Source organism: Zootoca vivipara, chromosome 1, assembly GCF_963506605.1.
Source record: "Zootoca vivipara chromosome 1, rZooViv1.1, whole genome shotgun sequence".
Taxonomy (NCBI): domain Eukaryota; kingdom Metazoa; phylum Chordata; class Lepidosauria; order Squamata; family Lacertidae; genus Zootoca; species Zootoca vivipara.
In genome coordinates this window covers 131398777-131421723 of record NC_083276.1, presented here as the reverse complement: position 1 = coordinate 131421723, position 22947 = coordinate 131398777, and the positions used below count along the sequence as shown (strand labels likewise).

Genomic DNA, 22947 nt, shown 5'->3' with positions numbered 1-22947 from the left:
AGACCATCCTGGACTGGCACAGCCCCAGGACGCGCAAAGATGCCCAACGCCTACTAGGCTTTGCCAACTTCTACAGGAAGTTCATCAAGAACTTCTCTCGAGTTACGGCTCCCATCACTGACTGCCTGAGAGGCAAGCAGAAGTTCAGGTGGACACCAGAGGCGCAAGCAGCGTTCGAAAGCCTCAAGAGGGTGTTCGCCTCAGACCAGAACCTGTTCCACGTGGTTCAGGACGCGCCCCTACGCATTGAAACAGATGCTTCTGATAAGGCTGTGGGCGCCATTTTGTTGCAACTGGACGCCAACAGAGAGTGGAGACCCTGTGCCTTCTTCTCCAGGAAGTTGACCCAGCCCGAGCGAAACTACACAGTTTTTGATCGGGAACTTCTTGCGATCCACGCGGCGTTCCAGCACTGGAGACACTTCCTGGTGGGCGCCAAGCACCCCATCCAGGTGTGCACAGACCACAAGAACCTGGAGTTCTGGAGAACTGCCAGGGTGCTCAACCAGAGGCAGATACGGTGGGCGGAGTTCTTCTCGAACTTCAACTTCTCCATACACTACATCCCAGGAGAGCAGAATGTCAGGGCGGATGCCCTCTCCCGCAAGCCAGAGTACATGGAGGAGGAGGCGCCACCAGCCCCAAGGCACATTTTCCCCCCGTCGGCATGGTCCTGCGGAGCAGCAGTGGTGAGCGAGGCAGAACTCACAGCACTGACGGCAGCGGATGAATTTGCCAACCGCATCTTCAGAGAACTGAGAGGGGGGAGGGAGCAGGCAAAAGACTTTGCAGAACGCAGAGGGCTGCTTTTCTACAAGGGTGCGCTGTACCTACCCACCACCCAGCTTCGACGTACGGTCCTCAAGCAGATGCACGACAACCCTACAGCGGGGCATTTTGGAAGGGACAAGACCACTCACCTAGTCATGAGACACTTCTGGTGGCCAGGGGTGAGGGAAGATGTTCGAGACTATGTAAGGGGCTGTACCACCTGCCAGCGGGCGAAGGTGGTCAGAGCAGCGCCACCAGGGTTGCTGGAGCCCTTAGCCACACCACACAGGCCGTGCGAAGTGGTGTCCATGGACTTCATCACAGATCTGCCTTCGTCCAGGGGTAAGACTGCAGTGTTGGTGGTGGTGGACCTCATGTCCAAAATGTGTCACTTTATACCGTGTGCCAGGGCAGTCTCGGCAGAAGAGACAGCCAAACTGTTTGTTGATCACATTTTCAGACTGCATGGATTACCTTTAAGGGTTATTTCGGATCGTGGCCGCCAATTTGTTTCTAGGTTCTGGCGGCGGCTCATGAACCTCCTGCAGGTGGAGGTCAGCTTGTCGACGGCTAGACACCCGCAGACCAACGGACAAGCGGAGAGGGTCAACGCCATTCTGCAGCAGTACCTGAGATGCTACGTCAGCCAGCGGCAAACGGACTGGGTGGATCGCTTGCCACTAGCAGAATTTGCCTACAACAATGCAGTGCACGTCTCCACAGGGGTGTCGCCCTTTAAGGCCAATTACGGGCGCGACCTCAGATCTTTCCCAGAGAGGGAGAGGGAGGAGGAGGAGGAGGGCCCACAGGCTGAGGATTGGGCAGAGGAACTGGAGACGGTGCACCAGCAGCTCAGAGAACACTTGGAGAGGGCCAAGGAAGCGTACAAAAAGGGGGCAGATCGCCACAGGCGACAAGGGGAGGTCATCAGGGTGGGGGACAAGGTGTGGTTGTCCTCGGAGGGCCTTCCCACCAGAGGGAGGTGCAAAAAGCTGGCACCCAAATGGCTGGGCCCCTTCACGGTCACGCAACAGGTCAACCCGGTGGCATACAGGCTGGCACTGCCAGAGGACATGAGGGTGCATCCAGTGTTTCATAGATCGCTGCTGTCGCCGTACAGGGAAAGCAGCAGGCTCAGAGACAGCGAACAAACCCCCGAGGGAGGGGGGGAGAGGGAAAGCAGGGAGCAACTCAATGAGGCCACGGCCATCCTGGATTCAAGGTGGGGGGTGGGGGGCCTGGAGTACCTCATGGCATGGGAGGATGCTCCACCGTCCCAGAATGAATGGGTTCCCGCCACTCAGATACAGGAGGAATTCTTGGTGGAAGAATTTCACGCCCTCTTTCCCCACAGACCCAAGCCCTGGCACATGGAAAGGGAGGGGGAGGAGGAGGAGGCACGGGAGAACAGCTCACCATGGCGCTGGGAAGCGGAGTTTGAGGAACCAGAGGATGAGGTATGGGTGTCGCCAAGATCCACCCAGTCAGAGGAAGGAGCAGATTGGCAAAACATTTTTACCCCCACCAGCTCTGACGCCACGGACTTTTTGGGATTCCCGTCCTCCCAGGCGGAAGGGGGGGGCTCGCAGGACTGGGGGGAGGTGTTCACACCAACGGGCTCGGAGAGCACCGAGTTTTTAGGCTTCCAGTCGTCACCGACACATGGGGGGGGCCTGGGGAGGGGTGAAGGAGAGCTTGGGAGGGGGGTGGATGTGAGGGACAGGGGATATCGCGAAGTCCCTCCCCTCCTGAGTTCAAGCCCGTCCCCGAGCAAAGGGGAAAGCAGGGAGAGTTCCGATTCCAGTGGGGAAGCAGGAAGTCGTGTCCGAGGCTCAGGCAAGGTAGAGGAGCCAGGGTCCCAGGTGGGACAGGAAGGGGCAAGTAAGGGGGGAAGACCCATCCCCCCAACTCCAGAATTACGCAGGAAGAGGAGGGGCAAGAGGATGGGTCTGCCAAAGCTTTTGTGTTGGAGAAAGACGCGCCAAAAGCCATTAGGAGGTTCTGAAACCGACTGACAACATCGCTCCATGTAAATAGCAATGACTTGAGCACTGTAAATACGCAGCACCAATAAAAGAATAAAATGCAGAGCTGCGTAGCGTCGTTACTCTGAAGTAGTCCACTCCGGCCACTGTGACAGTGTACCTGAGATACAACGTGAATTCTTTAGCCAAGCAGTACATGAAGGTTTCTGTTTAACATCTAATCCATTTTGCTATTAAAACAAAAAGAGGAATATATAAGGCAGGAAATTTCAGAAGGATTTGTAGGAAATAGGAAAAACAATAGTTCGCCTGTGGAATATTATGTTTTGCCAAGTCTCTTTACATGCTCATGAATATTCAGCCTTGAGAAGGCATTTGTAAGCAATCCATAAAGCAGGAGACATTTAATTTCATATATTTTGTTTCATTTTAGGTTTTCATCAACTTTGCTAAAGATCAAGGTGGCCCTGATGTTTCGGATGCAAGTTCAGACATAACCTCAGATAGCTCTGACTTAAGCAGCCAAGATTCTAACGTAACTGCTCTTTACTAAGGTTGTATTCTCTCAAGATATTTTAGGTATTTGTTTTTGAATCCTGAACACTAGAACCCTGGATGGAAACACCTATCCTTATATCAGATAGGTCTTTAACTTGTTTCCTCTGCATTGGCTTCTGTGCTCATTATTTATCTATGCAAGGAATGTATAGACACTTTCCTGTACATGTTGCCTTGTGCCTTGGGAACTTTCCTCCTCCAAGTACCATATCCGCTAGATGAAAACAACTCTTCTGCATTCAGGGTCATAAGCTAATGCTTTGCTGTGTACAGGGATTACATCAGTATTAAATAAAATTATTTTAAATCCAAAGTAGTTACCTTTTAATTTCTATGATCCTTGGTTTAAAAAAAAGGTAAAGGACCCCTGACAGCTAAGTCCAGTCGCAGACAACTCTGGGGTTGTGGCGCTCATCTCGTTTTACTGGCCGAGGGAGCCGGCGTTTGTCCGCAGACAGTTTTTCCAGATCATGTGGCCAGCATGACTAAGCTGCTTCTGGAGAACCCGAGCAGTGAACGGAAACGCTGTTTACCTTCCCGCCGGAGCGGTACTGTCAGAGGGTCATTGTGGCTACTCTAGAGTAACTCCGCTTGAGTCCCTGTGACGGGGTGAGCTCCCGTTGCTCGGTCCCAGCTCCTGCCAACCTAGCAGATCAAAAGCATGTCAAAGCGCAAGTAGATAAATAGGTACCGCTACAGCGGGAAGGTAAACGGCATTTCCGTGCGCTGCTCTGGTTCGCCAGAAGCGGCTCAGTTATGCTGGCCACATGACCTGGAAGCTGTTTGCCGGCTGCCTTGGCCAATAACGCGAGATGAGTGCCGCAACCCCAGAGTCGGTCACGACTGGATCTAATGGTCAGGGGTCCCTTTACCTTTATCACTAAAGAGCATGTTTTTCCTTGGAAAGGAGCAGAGCAAGGGGAAAACTGCTTGGACTCGTACTTTCTAGGCATTGCACAGGTGGAAGGATGGCCATCCCTCATCATTTGCTTTTTGTTGTTATTCCCATATTATTTTAATGAGCATAAAGGTGAACACAATGGTGTCATTTTGGGTAGAAGAAGTTTGAATTTGATATCCCGCTTTATCAAGCGGCTAACATTCTCCTTTCCCTTCCTCCCCCACAACAAACACCCTATGAGGTGGGTGGGGCTGAGAGACTTCAGAGAAGTGTGACTAGCCCAAAGTCACCCAACAGCTGCATGTGGAGGAGCGGAGACGTGAACCCGGTTCTCAGATTACAAATCTACCACTCTTAACCACTACACAACACTGGCTCTCATACAGTACATACAGTAAGCATCAGCTCTTACCCTGAACATCAGAAATAAGAAGGAAATAAGAGGAAATTGTTTTTATTTACTAAGACAGTGAAAGAAATTTTGCACCCAGGATATTTCTAACACCCCGAAATGCCCACAAAAAAACAAATTGTGGGGAAATCAGACTCATTAAACTGTAGTGGAACATTGCATGTGCAAAGTACTTTAGTACGGAAGTTAATTTGATCAGGATCAGAAACAGCTATTTCTTGAGGAAAAGATAAGTGTTTGATACATTCCAAAATACTTTCTGCTTTTCCCATTATTACTGTTGTCCCTATATTGTACATTTCTGGTTTTGGGTTGCATGTCACACAGCATAGAATCAAGTCTTCCTTTGATGGTGGGTTTGCTGTAGCTGCAAAGGGTTCAGAGCATGAATGCCAATGATTTAAATCCCATCATTCATTCCAGGCAGTGCATTGTTTTATGATGCAGTGGCTTTGCTCTGCCGGTGACAGACGATTCCTAATCCTCAGTGTCCAGGGCTGGCTTTGCATGGGGTGTAGTGGGATGGAGAGAAAGCTGCCCCCTTTCCCCCACTTTAGATTTCTGTAACTAGAAAATAATTTCTTTAAATGCTCTCACATGATTGCCGGTTTTAGCTTTAAAGAAAACATACCGCGTTTAAGTATACAATGGATGGGCTGGAAATCAGCAAGAGGCAGAATACCCAGGAACCATTACTCTTTGCCTTTATTGTAAAGCGCAACCTTTTGGCCTCTGTATTTTAAACCAACTGAGGCTCTTTCCAGCAGTTTCCTTCAGCGAAACAGTTTTTCAAGGTGGTTTCAGGTCTTCTGTCTTCCAAAGGCACTAGGACCAAAATCAATATTCCCAGAACTTTTATCTAGACTATCAGTGGGAATGAATGTTGAATATGAAAAATCTAGTCAGTCACTCTTAAGTAGCTTTGCCCAACAGCAACTCTGGGGTTACATTTTGTTAGTGCTATTTTTCTAGAAAAAGAGGAGCTGGGACTCCCCATGAATGCCTCCCTTGTTCTCTTGTAATGACAATGGCACCCACCTGAGAGGGGCCAGAACTGAGTTCCGGCTGAAAAGCCCTGCATTTTGTTCATATAAATACATTTGCCCTTGTGTCATAGAACAAACACTGTTATCCCCAACCTAAAACATGGAACTCACTTTTAATTTATTAGCATATAGAACCCACCTTGTTCTCTCAGATATAGGTTATCTCACTCATCTCTGTGACCCGTGCTTCATCTCTGGTCTGACACAAAAGTTGCTTTGCCTTGTTTTCCAAAGCCTTGCATCTGTTCCACATTGACTATTGGAGGACAATAACAAATGCCTAGATCTTTTTTTATAAGAAAACATGTTATGTGATTTTCATAAAATTTTCAGGAATAATAGGACGTTTGGAGGGGATGAAGCCTGCCAAATTTCAGGCAAACAGATGCAGGACTTTTCGTGATAGGTGTCTTTAAAGTTTTGGGTCTTTTCAAATGTCGTTTCCCCTGTGGGCAGTGAATTAGGGTTGCCATATGTCCTCTTTTTCCAGGACATGTCCTCTTTTTCTTGGGTAGAGTTGTCATAGCAATCCATAGTTAAAAGCAGAAGTCAGTAAATGAGTCCTTTTACTGCTCTTCAACATATGGCAACCCACCCTTCCTCAGAGCACAGGACACTCCATAGCACAAAGGTTTCCCCTAAAATTCAGAGCGATAGTTGCAGAGGTTAGGGATTTATGTATTAAAAAATCAGCAGGCTTCAAACCAGCCCTTCCTACAGGGGTCTGGGAGAGAAGTACACACTCACCCTTTTCTGACTTCTCTCTGGCTGGCATTTCCCATTCTTGGAGAGCTTCTGGGAGAGTTCAAAAAGAAACAACTAGGGTTTTTTTTTTAACCCACTACCAGCTCTCCTGAGGCACTGAGGTGGTTCTGAACCCTTGGAGCCAGTTTGCTTTGCCTCAGACCACCATCCCAAGGCTGCTTCAAATATCTCCCCAGGACAGTTTGGCTGGCACTTTCAAGATACATACACCTTTAGGAAACAGGCCTTTGCCCTTTTAAAATGTGTTGTGGATGGAGGGGTTATTGGGTTTTCTTATTTTCTTTTTTTGTATTTTGTGTTTTTTATGGTGATATGTTGTGAACTGACCTGAGATCTGCGGGTATGGGGCAGGGTATATAGTCAATCAATAAAATCTATCTATCTAATCTATCATCTCAGAGGCACAGCACCACATGTTGGTCTCATGCCTCATCCAAGGGGAATGTACAACTCTGTCACATATGTCCTCGTTCTTTCTTCTCTTTTCTGACTCCCTGCCCCTTCTCTTAAAAAACAGAGGTAAATACTGTACAAATTGTGCTGATATCATTGGTGTGAGTGCAACAACCTATTTGTTAGCCATGACCCCAGTCATTGTTGTTGTTGTTGTTTAGTCGTTTGGTCATGTCCGACTCTTCGTGACCCCATGGACCATAGCACGCCAGGCACAGCCTCCCACAGTTTGGTCAAACTCATGTTCGTAGCTTCGAGAACACTGTCCAACCATCACGTCCTCTGTCGTCCCCTTCTTCTAGTGCCCTCAATCTTTCCCAACATCAGGGTCTTTTCCAGGGAGTCTTCTCTTCTCATGAGGTGGCCAAAGTATTGGAGCCTCAGCTTCATGACCTGTCCTTCCAGGGAGCACTCAGGGCTGATTTCCTTAAGAATGGAAAGGTTTGATCTTCTTGCAGTCCATGGGACTCTCAAGAGTCTCCTCCAGCACCATAATTCAAAAGCATCAATTCTTCAGCGATCAGCCTTCTTTATGGTCCAGCTCTCACTTTCATACATCACTACTGGGAAAACCATAGCTTTAACTATACAGACCTTTGTCGGCAAGGTGATGTCTCTGCTTTTTAAGATGCTGTCTAGGTTTGTCATTGCTTTTCTCCCAGTGTATCCCTAGGATACACTGAAACAATTGTGGCTCAGCTGTCATTTCTGTGTGATTCTCCTCTGGCAGAAGTCTTGTGCATACATGTCTTTCACTTCAACGCAGCAGAGGAACTCATTCTTTACTGACTGAAATTCATCATTCTCTCTTTTCCCACCACCACTGATCACTGTGGTCCTGAAGCCCTCGTTTCTTTTCCATCAATAAGCTTTTGACCTCTGCTCCCTTCCACATTATCTAACTTGAGAACTTCACAGTGCTAGTGCATTTTTCAGGGAACAGGAGAGAAATGAGTGTCAACTAGATGAATCATGTGGCCTCTCAATGTTAATTAGAAGAGGATGGTTGATTGAAGGACACTCTTGTAAATCACAAATGCAAGTGAGGAAGATGTGTACCTTGTGCAATGGCTAGAAAGGTCCAAGGCTAAAGATGTCAAGTAGGCATTTAATAATTGACTCACAATGGTGACTTGAATTGATTGAAGTTGATTTGCCTCCTTGGGCTAATTTGGTACTTCAGGTGGCATCTTTTATTACATGACAAGTGTAGCATCACAGGTTACTTCTGGTCAGAACGATTGGGCTCAATCGATTGGGGATTGTCCCTCCATGCCCAAAATAAATCACTATGCCTAGAAAACTTGATGTTGGGCCGGAGGTTCTAGCCTAGATTTCTCTCTGACGTTTAGTTTCTTATGCCTTTTTTGTATGGAGCACCTGTTATTTGTGATGTTACACTCCAGACACAAGCGTAGGTAAATGAGACTTCAAGGATTTGTTGATGAATGAGCTTGCAATCCTTTCTTTTCAAAGTGCCTTGATCAGGTAAGTACTGTGTCCAAATCAGTTTTTATACTTGAATTAATAAATTGTTTCTGAGACATTTCCCTTCAAAATACTCCTTTCCTTCCCTCCAGCCACCACCCTCAGCTCCTGGAAGATATTCACACACACACACACACACACACACACACACACACACACACGATTTGGCTCAATGTATGCTGGACTTTGGGACGCGGGTGGCGCTGTGGGTTAAACCAGAGAGCCTAGGGCTTGCCGATCAGAAGGTCACCAGTTCGAATCCCTGCGATGGGGTGAGCTCCCGTTGCTTGGTCCCAGCTCCTGCGAACCTAGCAGTTCGAAAGCACGTCAAAGTGCAAGAAGATAAATAGGTACCGCTCTGGCGGGAAGGTAAACGACGTTTCTGTGTGCTGCTCTGGTTTGCCAGAAGCAGCTTTGTCATGCTGGCCACATGACCTGGAAGCTGAACGCCAGCTCCCTTGGCCAATAAAGTGAGATGAGCACCGCAACTCCAGTCGGTCACGACTTTACCTTTACCTTTTATGCTGGACTTTATATATGTGAACTTCCAGAGGTGCTGGAGGCAAAACAGGAAGTTGCTTTTGTAGACAGAATAACTATCTGAATCTGAATTATTCTTATGAAACGGGTATAAAACTGGTAGTATGTATGTATAATTTAAATTGCATTTGGCTAAAAACATACTATAGAAGGGCATCTACTAGGAAAAAGGAGGACAGGGAGGAGAGATTGTTTTAAAAAAAACCCTGAAGAGCTCAAGATGCAATAGGAGAAAGACTCTATGGTGTTGTGTGGCGATGCCCCGAGTCCTCCCCGCGAGAAATAAAGACACCAGACACAGGATATAAGGTTAATGGGCATGGAAAGGCCACAACTTTATTGATTACGACTGTAGAGGGGTATTGGCATAGGCATTGGATCTAACCGACTATATCTGACTCCAGCCCGCTCTGCTGGCAGTCTGTGAAGGGTTAACCACCGTTGGATGAGTCCTGCGATGCACATCAACTAGGAACTCATCCTGGGGCCACCATTAGGGGCGAGCCCTCAGGCCCTCACCTACCACGGCTTCGGACATGGCAACGCCCCGGACTCCTTAGGGGAGTACCCTTCGCATTTTGGGGAGGTGATGGCAGCAACCTCCCCCCCGCACCTGTACCTTCTTGAGATAATCCAATGCCTACCGCCAAAACCCCGAGTTGTGACGATTTGCATACGCGGCAGGCAAAAACCACAAGGCCAGAGCCAATTTGCCAAGTGGGAAAAATCCTACCAGGTCCCAGATGGTGACCCATAAACGTGCGCAGCAACGTCAAGAGCAGACCTGCCTAAAAAGAGGGTGGGTGGGTGGGAAAAGCAGATCGGGTCCGGAACCAAGAGGACGTCTTCCTGCCGCGCGCTCCCTTAAATACACAGCTAATCCGCCGGGGAGCATCCTGATTGGGTGAGCCAAGGGAGCGTCGCGGCAGCAAAGGAACCAATGGGCTGGGGGGAATGCTAGCCATTCCCCCCGCACGAGAAGGACTCGTGGGCCCACAACATCTCCTCCCCCCGAAGAGGGAAGAGATTTTATCGCACTGGTTCTTAGCATGTGAATCTAATTTGTTGTATTTGACTAAAAACATATATTCTAGAAGGAGGGATTGGGCTTAAAAAACACCTTAAATAGTTCAGTAAGTAAAAAGGAGGAGTAATCTATGGTGCAATCATACTGGCCATGCTGTGGCCTCTTATTGGTTTGGGGGGTGATTTTGCATTATAAAATCTGCTTCATATTAAAAATATACAGGGAAAGGGTGAAGCTCTATAACAAATGAAAAACAGAACGGAGGAGGGAAAGGAAATTTCCCAGTGGTCGATAGTGGTCGACAGTGGTGTTGTGGCCATTTTTTAAGTGCAAGAGCTGGCCATGGCAGTGCTGTAGCCATGCGCCTAAGTAGAGTCCAAAAACGGTGGTCACATTGTTCACTCATGTATGTGTGTATCCATGTACATAGGTGCTTATGTTGACATATTCAAGGTGCTTATGTTGACATATAGATCCCTAAACAGCTTAGGTCCTAAATATCTGTGCTGCCAACAATTCATTGAATACTAAATGTCCTGTATTCCAACCTGCCAACATGGCAAGATCCTGCTCCTCCTGCATATGGTGTGTCATCACTGATGCAAAGAAAGTTCTGGAGATGTGTCTCCCTGCCAACCCAGGTTCTTGCTCCACCAAATCACTGGGTATTCCCTTTATTCCCAAATAACTTTCTGCTGGTTATGTGTTAGTTACTGTTAAAATGCAACAGCCAGTTTAGACCCTCATTGTGGCTGGTTGTTGTTGGGGGTTTTTCTCCATCTTGGTTTATCCTCCGCCCCTCACTGCCCCCAATGGATTGGGCTCTTGCTTTCAAAGCAGAAGATTATTTAGGCACTAAATCCAGACAGGTCTATTGAAATCTGATCTGGAGTTAATTTAAACAGGATTGTCTTCGATGTACCTTAGAGCTTAAGCCATCCTTTGCTGTCAAAATTAAATGATAGTTTAACCACCTTCAAACTGTGCAGATAAGTGCACTGTCATTTCAGATTTCTTGAAAGCACTTTTGGGGGGAAAACTGTGGACTTCATATCAAATTAGAGTTCTTCTTTAAAGTGCCGGGAAAGCTGTTAATAACTTATCATTTATCTCTAAGGTGATTCTCCTATCCCTGCGTGATCCTAGATCAGTTGAACCTGCAGGTGTGCACAGGGCAAATGAAGCACTGTGCCCACAACGTGCCAGCATGATGCTATGCAGGATCACAACCCCACTCACGTCTGCAGCCGCTGTAAGCAGACATGTGTGAAATACATTCTGTGCTACAGACCATAGAATATACAGAGTTATGATTATTTATGTAGGGATAAAAAGGTAAAGGTAAAGGGACCCCTGACCATTAGGTCCAGTCATGACTGACTCTGGGGTTGCGGCGCTCATCTCGCTTTACTGGCCGAGGGAGCTGGCATACAGCTTCCAGGTCATGTGGCCAGCATGACAAAGCCGCTTTGGTGAACCAGAGCAGCACACGGAAATGCCGTTTACCTTCCCGCTGTAGCGGTATCTATTTATCTACTTGCACTTTGACGTGTTTTCGAACTGCTAGGTGGGCAGGAGCTGGGACCGAGCAATGGGAGCTCACCCCGTCAAGGGGATTCGAACTGCCAACCTTCTGATCGGCAAGCCCTAGGCTCTGTGGTTTAGACCACAGTGCCACCGCATCCCTAGGGAGTGCTTAGGATGGTATAAAATGATAGTACATGACAGAAAATGCATTCTTTTTACCTGTTCCAAGCCTTATTTGCATATGACGGCATATACAAATATGTGACTTTTGTCATCCGAAATGAAAACACCGAATCGCTGTGTAGCACAAGGCACCTATTAATATGCTAGTCCCATTCTGAACCAAACCGCCACACCATTTTTCGTCTGATGTAGCAATCCATGCACAGACAATAACATCTTCATAGCAAAGAGGCTTTTTCACTTCATGCATTTGACAGTGTGCATCACAGGTTGAGTTCAAAATAGCTTAACTCAGAACTCCCTATTGGATAAATCCAGCCCCATACAGCCAATATAATTTATGCATAAAGCATGAAGATCATAGAGCAGGCATCCCCAAACTGCAGCCCTCCAGATGTTTTGGCCTACAACTCCCATGATCCCTAGCTAACAGCACCAGTGGTCAGGGAAGATGGAAATTGTAGTCCAAAACATCTGGAGGGCCGAAGTTTGGGGATGCCTGTCATAGAGCAAGCTGTCCTGTCTGGTGTGGCTAGGTCCCACACCCTCACCTTAGAAGGAAGGGTTACAAAGCTCTTTGTGTTCTCTCATTTCCACCATGTGAACCCTACCAGTAAGGATATCTAAGCTGGGTGCTTCATGCTTAGACCGCATGGCTTTAGCAAGCCATCTGTGTGTTTTATTTTACCTATAGTTCCCCCCCCTTCCAACCAAATTACAAAATATTTAAAACCAAGAGTCCTTCTAGTGCTTTCATCAGAGGAAACATTGGTGCATTTTGCTACAACAGGCAGTACTGTAGGCCTCAAACTGCTGCTTTTCGAAATTGCTTCTGAGTGACCTCAGATGTGGATACAGGATCCTTGTAATCCAGTTTAGTCATGCAGAAGTCTTTGCCTGACAAACTATTTTCTTACAGCTGTGGGCACCAATGAGCTCCTTCTGTGGAAGGAAATGGATGTGTGGAATCTTGAGCTTGTTTATTTGGGCTCTTTTATTATTATTTTTATAAGCCCTTCGTGCTGTGCAGAGATTGCCATACATTATGTTCATAATACTTTCCATTTCTGTACTGCCTTTGTGCACACGAAGGGCTTCATATACTTTATATTGCAATCCATAAAACAACCCTGTAAGGTAGGTCAGTACTATTACCCCTCCCCCGTCCCATTGTAAATTGGGAGGGGGAACTGAGTTCGAGAAAGTAGCGGCTTATGTAGGTGAAGACGTGGTTTAAGCCGGGGACATCTGCATGCACTGTTCAGTCTCCATTTGTCCAAAACAGCCATAGCAGTAATTACATTTATTCATTGTAAGCATAGAATCATAGAATCATAGAGTTGGAAGAGACCACAAGGGCCATCCAGTCCAACCCCCTGCCAAGCAGGAAACACCATCAAAGCATTCTTGACATATGCCTGTCAAGCCTCTGCTTAAAGACCTCCAAAGAAGGAGACTCCACCACACTCCTTGGTAGCAAATTCCGCTGCCGAACAGCTCTTACTGTCAGGAAGTTCTTCCTAATGTTTAGGTGGAATCTTCTTTCTTGTAGTTTGAATCCATTGCTCCGTGTCCGCTTCTCTGGAGCAGCAGGAAACAACCTTTCTCCCTCCTCCATATGACATCCTTTCATATATTTGAACATGGCTATCATATCACCCCTTAACCTTCTCTTCTCCAGGCTAAACATACCCAGCTCCCTAAGTCGTTCCTCATAAGGCATCGTTTCCAGGCCTTTGACCATTTTGGTTGCCCTCTTCTGGACACGTTCCAGCTTGTCAGTATCCTCCTTGAACTGTGGTGCCCAGAACTGGAAACAGTACTCCAGGTGAGGTCTGACCAGAGCAGAATACAGAGGTACTATTACTTCCCTAGATCTAGATGCTATACTCCTATTGATGCAGCCCAGAATTGCATTGCATAATTGCTTACAGTTAAGTACTGAAATGGTAATACGTATTACTGTTTTCAACTTCTGGAGAAACTCACAAACTTTTAAAGAGCCAATTTCTTGAGAAGTTTTCCTTTCAAGTGTCCCTTGCTGTTTTTGAGGCTTTAAAGCGTAACATCCCAGCATTAATATCCAGGCTCTGCCTGAGCAGTACAGGTGATAGATTTACTTGTCTACCTTTCCTGGCAGTCTATTTATCTCCTAACCAGCTGCATCACAGTTGTCTTTGTTTTATAGTTATGAATAATGTCTTTGTGATAAGGGAACTCTAAAAGTCGGGCAAGTTTGTTTTTCTTGCACCAGACCAGCTTTTCTCCGGATGGTTTAGCGGTGCGATCCTCGTTGGCTTATTACTTCCACCCCGATGGCCAAGTGTGTGAGTAAATTAGCAAAATGAAAATGCATCTGTAGCACATTTCAGTGTCAAGTGCTGCATTTTACCAAAGGTTTGCCAAATGGGTAGAATCCGAGGTACGCCAGTCTTATATGTGACACGACACTGAGAAAAAGAAATAATCCTGCCATGGCGGGGCTTTCTCATGGCCGCCCCGCCCCAACTCTGGAATCCCCTCCCCAGTGATGGTGTTTGCCCCCACCATTCCAAAAGAAGTTGCAAACATTTCTGCTCACTCAAGCACTCGGTAGATAAAAGTGCTTGATTTGGCAGGCGTGAAATGTTTATTTTTGACAATATTGACATGTATTTTAATTGTTTGCGTTTCACGTGTTTAACCGGGATGCTGTATGGCTGCCTGTGTTCCTTTGGGAGGAAAGGTTGGATAAAAAAATTGAAATAATAATTCAAAGGTCACAAATCATTATAAGAAACCATAGTTTCCATGTCTACAGGTTCCCCCCACCCCCACAATATCAACAGCATGGGATTTAATGAAATGGTGCCTTTTATGTTGTTATTTCCCTTACTGTTACATTTCCCTTATTTATTAGGAAGGCTGCCTTGTCAAATGCCTTCAGGTATCCATCCTATGCATTCTTACTTCAGAGTAAGGCTAACTGCACTCAGTGGGTTTTACATCAAGTAAACAGGCACACGATGAGCTTCAAAGGTGGAAGAAAGGCAATACAAAATGCAATATATAAAGCTGCAGTGCAAATAAAGCTGTATGCCCTAAGCGAAAGTAATCCATTTGCCCCCTCCCACCCAAAAAGGCACGTTCCAAAATTAACATATATATCATCCACTTGGCAGTGGCACATATGCAGGTATTCACGGGCAGGAGCATGCCGTAATCGATGGGTTTCTCTAATATTTGTAGATTCTGGTAGCGGATTTAAAAAATTTGTGGCACATATGCAGGTATTCACGGGCAGGAGCATGCCGTAATCGATGGGTTTCTCTAATATTTGTAGATTCTGGTAGCGGATTTAAAAAATCGTCGCTATATGTAACCAGAGTTTGCAAGCTTGGAAGTTGGAGCTGCTTAGACGAGTTACCGTAAATCAGTCCCACCACCTTTTCTCTCTCATTCACACATCACAAGCATTGCTTAAAAGTGGGGGGGATTTCATTTCTCTTTTAATTTATATACCACCTTTTTATATTACTATATACAAGGCAGTTTACAAGCAGAGAAAAAAATAAAATATACAACAAGGTCACAACACACAATCTGATCCAATACAAAGAATCATAGAAATGTAACTATAAGATAAACAATAAAGCAATATTCACTAAGCTATTAGAACAGTAACAACAACAACAAACAAACAAACAAACAAACAACAAACAACCATTTTAATAATAATTTTATTATTTATACCCTGCCCATCTGGCTGGGTTTCCCCACAATACCATAAATAAAAATTAAATATCAACAAATAATTAGACAGAAATTCACTATTAACAATTACAATAAATGACTGCCACAACCCTCAAACAAATTACTAAACTACAAAATAAAAATAAAAATATAGATGTCAAATTAACATATAACATTTAAGAACAATTTTAAACAACACCCCCCCCCCAAAATAAAAGAACACCCACCCCAGTTAAACCCTATTCTCATTAAACATTAGCACAGGAGTTCCATTGGGGGGGGGAAATATATGGTATATTTGTTTACAGGTTCTTCAAATGCACAAGGATGGCTGTGGATGCTACTCTACGTAGAAGATACGATGGTACCTTCATAGCCCCCTCGTGCCAGAAAATAAGGAGAGCAAGAGTAAGAGAAAGGGGGGATGGACTGTCTCTTAGTCTCAACACTGCCCTCTACTGACTGGAGGCCTTCAAGCTTGCTTGTACCCAACAGTTTTTTTCCACTTACGGTATTTCTTCAATTTGTTATTCTGTAAAGGTTTAATACTTTCCCGCTGTACTAGGTAGTCATTTAAACTTTTCTTTTTTAATAAAAAGAGTGGTGAATATTCACATTAATAAGGCTGTTCCGTTGCTGCAACAGTGCCCTGCATTTTGCAGCTTTAATTTGCTTTCTTTAAAAGCTGTGTGCTTACCTTCTCTGACATTTCCATGCATGCTCCCCATTTTATTAAAAAGAAAGCAGCAAAACCGATGGCTCTTTTGCTTTTACCGACAAGGTTAACCCCCAGCCCCATGACAAGGGAACACAATATGGTATTTTCCTGATGCTGGGTCAGCACTAGTGCTAAAACAGCATGAAGCATTTTTAAAATCATTATGCTCTGGACATGCCTTTAAGTATTACACTGGGGTGAAGTTACGAGAAAGAATTCATGGTACGTGGTTTAGCAGCACAAGCCACACGAACAAAATTAGCCTGCTTTGAAAGTGTGTTTATTTACAATAAGAAAAACCTGCAAATAAGTCTCATTAATCCTACCCAAAACAATACAGGATGTGGTTGCTGTTATTTATTATACCAACATAAATCACAAGGCACTGCCTCTGTATTAATTTGGATTTACCATGTAATTCTAGAGAAGAAAAATTTCCTTCTTTGTACATGCTTCTCAGTTGTTTTCTCCTTCCAATCTCAATGTAAGAATTGCTGCAGCCGCAAATACAGTAAGTACTTTTGTCTGAACTCTGACCACTGCAGTGTTCCAGGATCACACACAAGGAGGTAACATGTGGGACTTGTAGCAAATGTTGCCATGCCCTCTCTGAGCATACTCCGTTCCGTTTCCCACCTCCACCCCACTTTTTCTTGTAAATATAGGAGCCAACTCCTAGGGGCCAAGGTCCCTTCGGTCCCCCAATAAAATATTTGAGGGGTTCAGTCCCCCCTGTCCCCCGTTGGTGGGCATTGCCATTCAAATGTTGTGTGTGCACCGTGTCATATGATTGATTATGCAGAGTGGGGCTTACCAGGGTCTACCCAAAATTTCATTCAAATTGGCACCCATACTTGTAAGGTCAGTCAGCATTTCCTGCCCAGTGGGTTCTATTCCTTAGGGGAGAGGCTGTACCCATTTTCTACCTCAGTTAAGCCTGCTGGCAACCCTCCCTTGTGACATTTTGGGCCCATAAAGACTGAGACTTGGAGAAGGAGTTCATTATTCGTGTATGGGATTGACTGGAGGCCTGCTAGAAAGACATTGTGGTTTATGATTTAACAACAAAAGACACACAAACTTGACTTGGAAGAGGAAGGAGGAGGAGGAGGAGGAGGAGGAGGAGGAGGAGGAGGAGGAGGAGGAGGAGGAGGAGAAGAAGAAGAAGAAGAAGAAGAAGAAGAAGAAGAAGAAGAAGAAGAAGAAGAAGAAGAAGAAGAAGAAGAAGAAGAAGAAGAGGAGTTGTTGTTTAGATTTGATATCCTGCTTTATCACTACCCTAAGGAGTCTCAAAGTGGCTAACATTCTCCTTTCCCTTCCTCCCCCACAACAAACACTCTGTAAGGTGACACTTCAGAGAAGTGTCACTAGCCCAAGGTCACTCAGCAGCTGCAAACCCGGTTCCCCAGATTACGAGTCTACCGCTCTTAACCACTACACCACACTGGAAGCATGTAAGTGTAACCCTCACCCCAGATCAGTGGGGCTGTGTAACTTAACACCGGCATAGGTTCTCCCCAAAGAGGCTCAGTGGGCAGTGGGGAGGGGCAGCCAAATTGGCTCAGCATGCTGGATCTGTCCTGAATCCCATTTTAATTCCTGAAGCTGAGCCCCAAATGGTGCTTCTTTCTTGCTGTTAACATTCAGACACCAGATCCTGCCTTCATCCATCTTCCACCCCATGATGCCACCACCAGGAGCAGGTCACTTCACCCCACGGCATGGTCGGTCTGATCCCAACTGATTCCCTCTGAAACAATGGAGTGGGTCTGTTTTAAAGCTCAGCCTAGATGGAAGACGCAAACCTGGACCAAGACATTTTGCTGCCGGAGGCAAATGAAGTCGTGCTCCCTCTCCCATTCCTTCTACGGAGGCTGACTGGACTGTCTGCCCACTCTTGCTTCTTCAGTGGCAACAGGATAGTACCCTCCAAGACACCTGATGGCTGCAGGTGGGGGTTGTACAACAGGTCTATGGCACACATAGCTCTGGTGTTCAACGTAGGAGAATGGCCCGGGGGCTTAGAAGGAATGATGGGATATCTTCCACTTTAGGTGATTGTCTCACATGGCTAATGGTAAGGCTTGCCCTGGGAATAAGGGGACCCTTGCCTACACACACACACACACACACACACACACACACACACACACATCCCCCAAAAGCTTTTTAAAAATATATATATTTATCACACTGAAACTCCTAGATCAGAAGCAACTCCCCCATGGGAAGACATTCATCCACAAAGGAAGTTTTCATGAACTCAATTTTAAATTGGCCCACCCTTCCTTTATAAGGAACTATTAGGATCAAGATTGGATCCTGCTGTTGTTACATCTGGTCACACAACAGCGATGACAACGGCACATTCATTCTCTCTCAGTTCAAGAGGGAGGGAGATGGTTTCGTGGGGTGATTTTTTTTTCATATTCATTTGCTCCACATACTTTGTCTACTTTGTCCTGAGAAACAAACACACAAACAGCTGCCACTAAGGGAAAGATTGGACCCTGCAAAGCTCTCAGAAGTTCCAAATTAGTTTGGAACTCTTTCCCTTCTGTGTTGAACAGTTTCAATAAGAAATTGATCATCTGAGTTGCAGGTGTAAAATAAACTCTCAATTTAGCCACTTTTTAGTTGTTGCCATTTTTCTACTTCAATTTCCAGAGATCACGTCCTGACTTGCTTTTTTTTTGCAGAAGTGCCCTTTGGATTTAGCAATTCATAGAGTGAAAGCAGAACTGATGAACCACAAGCTCCTTGTGCTGCTGACTTTAATTAAAAATGCCATGTCTAACTCCAGCAGATGTTCCTGCGGTTGAGAGTAGACTAATAATTTAATGCTGCATAATGTGGTGCTGAGTCTGCTGCTTAGACTAAGAATGTACCAGATTTCTGTTCTTTTTTCTTTTTAAAAAGGCATCCTTTAGGGATCAACCCCCCCACCGCTCAGACTCTTAAAGTTTGCTGTTCTAATAGAGCTGAACCAATTATGGACTAAACTCAGCTTAGTAAACAGCAGTTCCAGGACTTGAAATCACGGAGTTTGAAGAGACCAATATCACCTAGTCTGCTCCTGCAAAACATGAGCATCCCATCCATTCAGCAAAGCTGGCAACCAGCAACCTCTAGAGCAGTGTTTCCCAACCTTGGGTCTCCAGCTGTTGTTGGACTTCAACTCCCATCATCCCTAGCTAGCAAGACCAGTGGTCAGGGACGATGGGAATTGTAGTCTGAAAACAGCTGGAGACCAAAGGTTGGGAAACACTGCTCTAGAGGTCGTACTGAATTTTTAAAAAGCACAGAGTAAGTGGAAGGCAAAACAGCCACAGCTTTTCTTCCTTATTGCCCTCTTGTCTGGACATCTTGCCTCCACCTTCTCTTACCATGAGCAGAATTCCTGTCTAGCTTGCTATATCAGGTGATGAAGGAGGAGGGGGAAGGGGAGAAAGTGGGAGAAGGTCCAGTGACGTTGCCCCTTAGCTATATAAGAACGGGACGCGAGTGGCGCTGTGAGTTAAACCACAGAGCCTAGGGCTTGCCGATCATAAGGTCAGTGGTTCAAATCCCCTTGACGGGGTGAGCTCCCATTGCTCAGTCCCTGCTCCTGCCAACCTTGCAGTTCGGAAACACATCAAAGTGCAAGTAGATAAATAGGTACCACTTTGGCAGGAAGGTAAACGGCATTTCTGTGCGCTGCTCTGGTTCGCCGGAAAGCGGCTTAGTCATGCTGGCCACATGACCTGGAAGCTGTATGCCAGCTCCCTCGGCCAGTAAAGCGAGATGAGCGCTGCAACCCCAGAGTCGTCTGCGACTGGACTTAATGGTCAGGGATCCCTTTACCTTTATATGCAGAACACCTGCGCCTGTAAGCAGCAGCAGCAGCAGCAGCAGCATACAGTCGCTCATTGGAAGAGCACATAAGTTTTGCATGCAAAAGGTCCCAGGTTCTCCAGGCAGAGCTGGGAAACATCCTTCTCTGAAAAGATGAAAGTGTTTCACAAATATGTTTTCAGTAATCTTAACAACGGTTTTGCAGTCTAGGCCTTATTCTTATGTGCATATTGCAGATTGCGGACTTAGGTTAAGCGAGAATCATTTGCCTATTGGAAGTGATTTGCCCATTGGGCTTTTAGCTGAAGTGAGCAAGGTGGACCTTTGGTTCTTGCATATGTTGCCAGCTTATTTGCTGGTCCCTACAGTTGTGCTTTTAATGACAGCTTGATTGGCAGAAATCAGCTGGTAATGCTTTTATGGCATGGGGAAGAAAAACACCAACTGGTAATCTCCATGCTGCAAAAGGTTTATCTGCTGACTTCCTGCAAAATCAAGCCGCTATAATAATTACGGTAAAAAGAAGTAGAAAGTTATGTGTTTTGCCCCAGCCCAACAACCCTTTTCCTTACAGGCACCCCTGTAGTTTTGGGTCAATTAGTGCTGATCCAGCCACACACACACACACACACAAGCAGGGAATGTGCCTGCTGACACCACAGGCAACAATCAATGCAAATCGGCTTTCTCTCCCCACAACTTCTGCATAGGCTTTTCTGCATTGAATTTTGCAGATGGCATGGGTGTTTGCATGACCTTCTTGGCATGTGCAATCTATAATTGGGAGTTGATTCAAAGCCACAGTGTGAGAGGGTTGTAATAATTGTTCCTTGGAGGTTTGATTAAGTCCAAAACAAGAACTATGTAGATTGGTGCAGAATGCAAGATGGCAATGTAGTGAGTTTGCAGTGTGTGAGAGAGGCAACGGCCCCCTGTATGAGTCATTAAGGTAACCAACGAAGTGGCTCTGTGCCAGATGGCAAATGGGTGGTTCCCCCCTCTCTCACCTGGCAGTTAGTTAGAAGGACAAAAGTGCTTCTTAAAGGGTTGAGGTGTGTGTGAAAGAGCTAGAAGTTAGAAGCAGGTAGCAGGCTGAAGCCTGTGTGAGAGATGCATGCCTGATTTCTTCATTGAATCCAAGGCTGTGGCTATGGGAGAAGCAATACCTCCAGGGGTGCTAATGCTGCAAGCCCCTCCACTGTAGTATATATGTTATATATGTGTAAATAAACCATATATCCTAAGGACACCACAGTCTCTACTGTCCCCCTTTCTGAGGAATCTGAACCCTGGGTAAGCGCTGGAACCCCTTGCCACCACTCAGAGATTGGGGTGGTGTGCAACAATATGGTTTCAAAAAGTTTGGACTGCTCTGCTTTCTATTGAATTAGCAGAAGTTTTGCTTCTGAGGTCAATGGTGATAAGTGCTGGGAACATAAGTCATTTTATTTGTCCTCTGAAATATTGCACTCTCCAGAGGTATCAGTGTTGTTGGTTGATTCATAATGTGAAACGATGTTGTTTTAAAAACGTTGCTCAGTATCTGATTTAACAGGAGAAACCTTTCCCTGTTCCACATGCTCAGGAAGGGGAAAGCAATTGACTTGTCAAACAGAAAGCACTTGCCTCTGTTTATCACCATCTTTCTTACTGTACCCTGTGCTGAGATATGATGAATACGGTAATAACTGTAACTTTACAGAGCAGTTGGGAACTTTCAGCAATGAATAAAATTTCAACTGGTTGAGTGTTTATATTAAAAGTGCATGACTTAGGGAGCTCCCAGATGCAGAATGATGGATGGTCAATACACTTTCAAATGCATCAAGACCTACCACGAGCTGAGTGTGTGAGAGCAGTGGTGACTGCTTCTCTACAATAAGGTGTGTTTCCACCTGGCCTAAAATAAATGGTGGTGAGATCTGCTTTCAAATACACCCTCCCTGAACCCAGTTGTGCTGGATGATTTCCCTGGCTAGTATCTAACTTTCCGTTCTTGGAGCCAGGTCTTTCAGCACTTGCTGGCATCTCACCTCCAGATGTTCCTGGATGAGGGAGATGATCTAGAGCAGGCATCCCCAAACTGCGGCCCTACAGATGTTTTGGCCTACAACTCCCATGATCCCTAGCTAACAGGACCAGTGGTCAGGGATGATGGGAATTGTAGTCCAAAACATCTGGAGGGCCGAAGTTTGGGGATGCCTGATCTAGAGCCATTTCAATCTGGTTTTAGGAACACAGAGTGGTAGTCAACTGAGTGTTACTCAGAGTAAACCTATTGAAATTAATGGCCCTAACTTAGCCACGTTCATTAATGAATCTACTCTGAGTAAAACATAGTACCACACACCAGAAGCTGCCTTACACCACTGGTCCATCTAGCTCAGTATTGTCAACACTGATTGGCAGCAATGCTTCCAGATTTCTTGCAGGAGACTTCCCAGCCCTACCCAGAGATGTGAGGGATTGGACCTGGGATCTTGAGAACCACTGCTAGACAGATTAGCAGGATTGTCCGCTTGCGCATTTAAAAACATATTAGTGAAGATAACATTTAAAAATCCATTGTATTGGGGGAAAGGCTTGCAAAAACATGTACATTAATCAAAACTGCATTTAAAAATGGGCTTATTAGGAGAAATATGCACTAAAATGCTGATGAATTTCCATGAGGATATAAAAAACATAAATCTCAGAACTGAATTTGAGATTGGAAAAATGAGAAACAGAGAGCCAAAATTGACAGATCCCTAGTCCTATCATATCTTTAAAAAAAAAAACTGGAACTATCTAACCTCCTGAAACAAACAATTGCAGATCCAGACATCACTTCGACCCCATTGTTGGTTCACATTAAAACATTATTCAACATATATTCAACATTATCAAGTTGAATATAAGTGCTTAGTTCACACAACATTTTGCTAGAAGCTCAAAAATAGCAAAAATGGGCAACATATTCGAGCATATACAAAGTTCACATACATTACAACAGCCAGTCCTCTTT

At 45.5% G+C, this 22947-nt stretch overlaps 1 protein-coding gene across 1 annotated transcript in view; it reads left to right on the top strand.

The window, feature by feature from the left end:
• The window catches only part of ABCA12 (ATP binding cassette subfamily A member 12), a 142747-nt gene extending 139120 nt beyond the window's left edge, over positions 1-3627 (top strand). Inside the window, exon 54 of the mRNA XM_035138968.2 lies at positions 3190-3627. Coding sequence (XP_034994859.1) covers positions 3190-3309 — 120 coding nt within the window. The 3' untranslated portion in view covers positions 3310-3627. The remainder of the gene's footprint in view (positions 1-3189) is intronic.
• The last annotated feature ends 19320 nt before the right edge of the window (positions 3628-22947 follow it).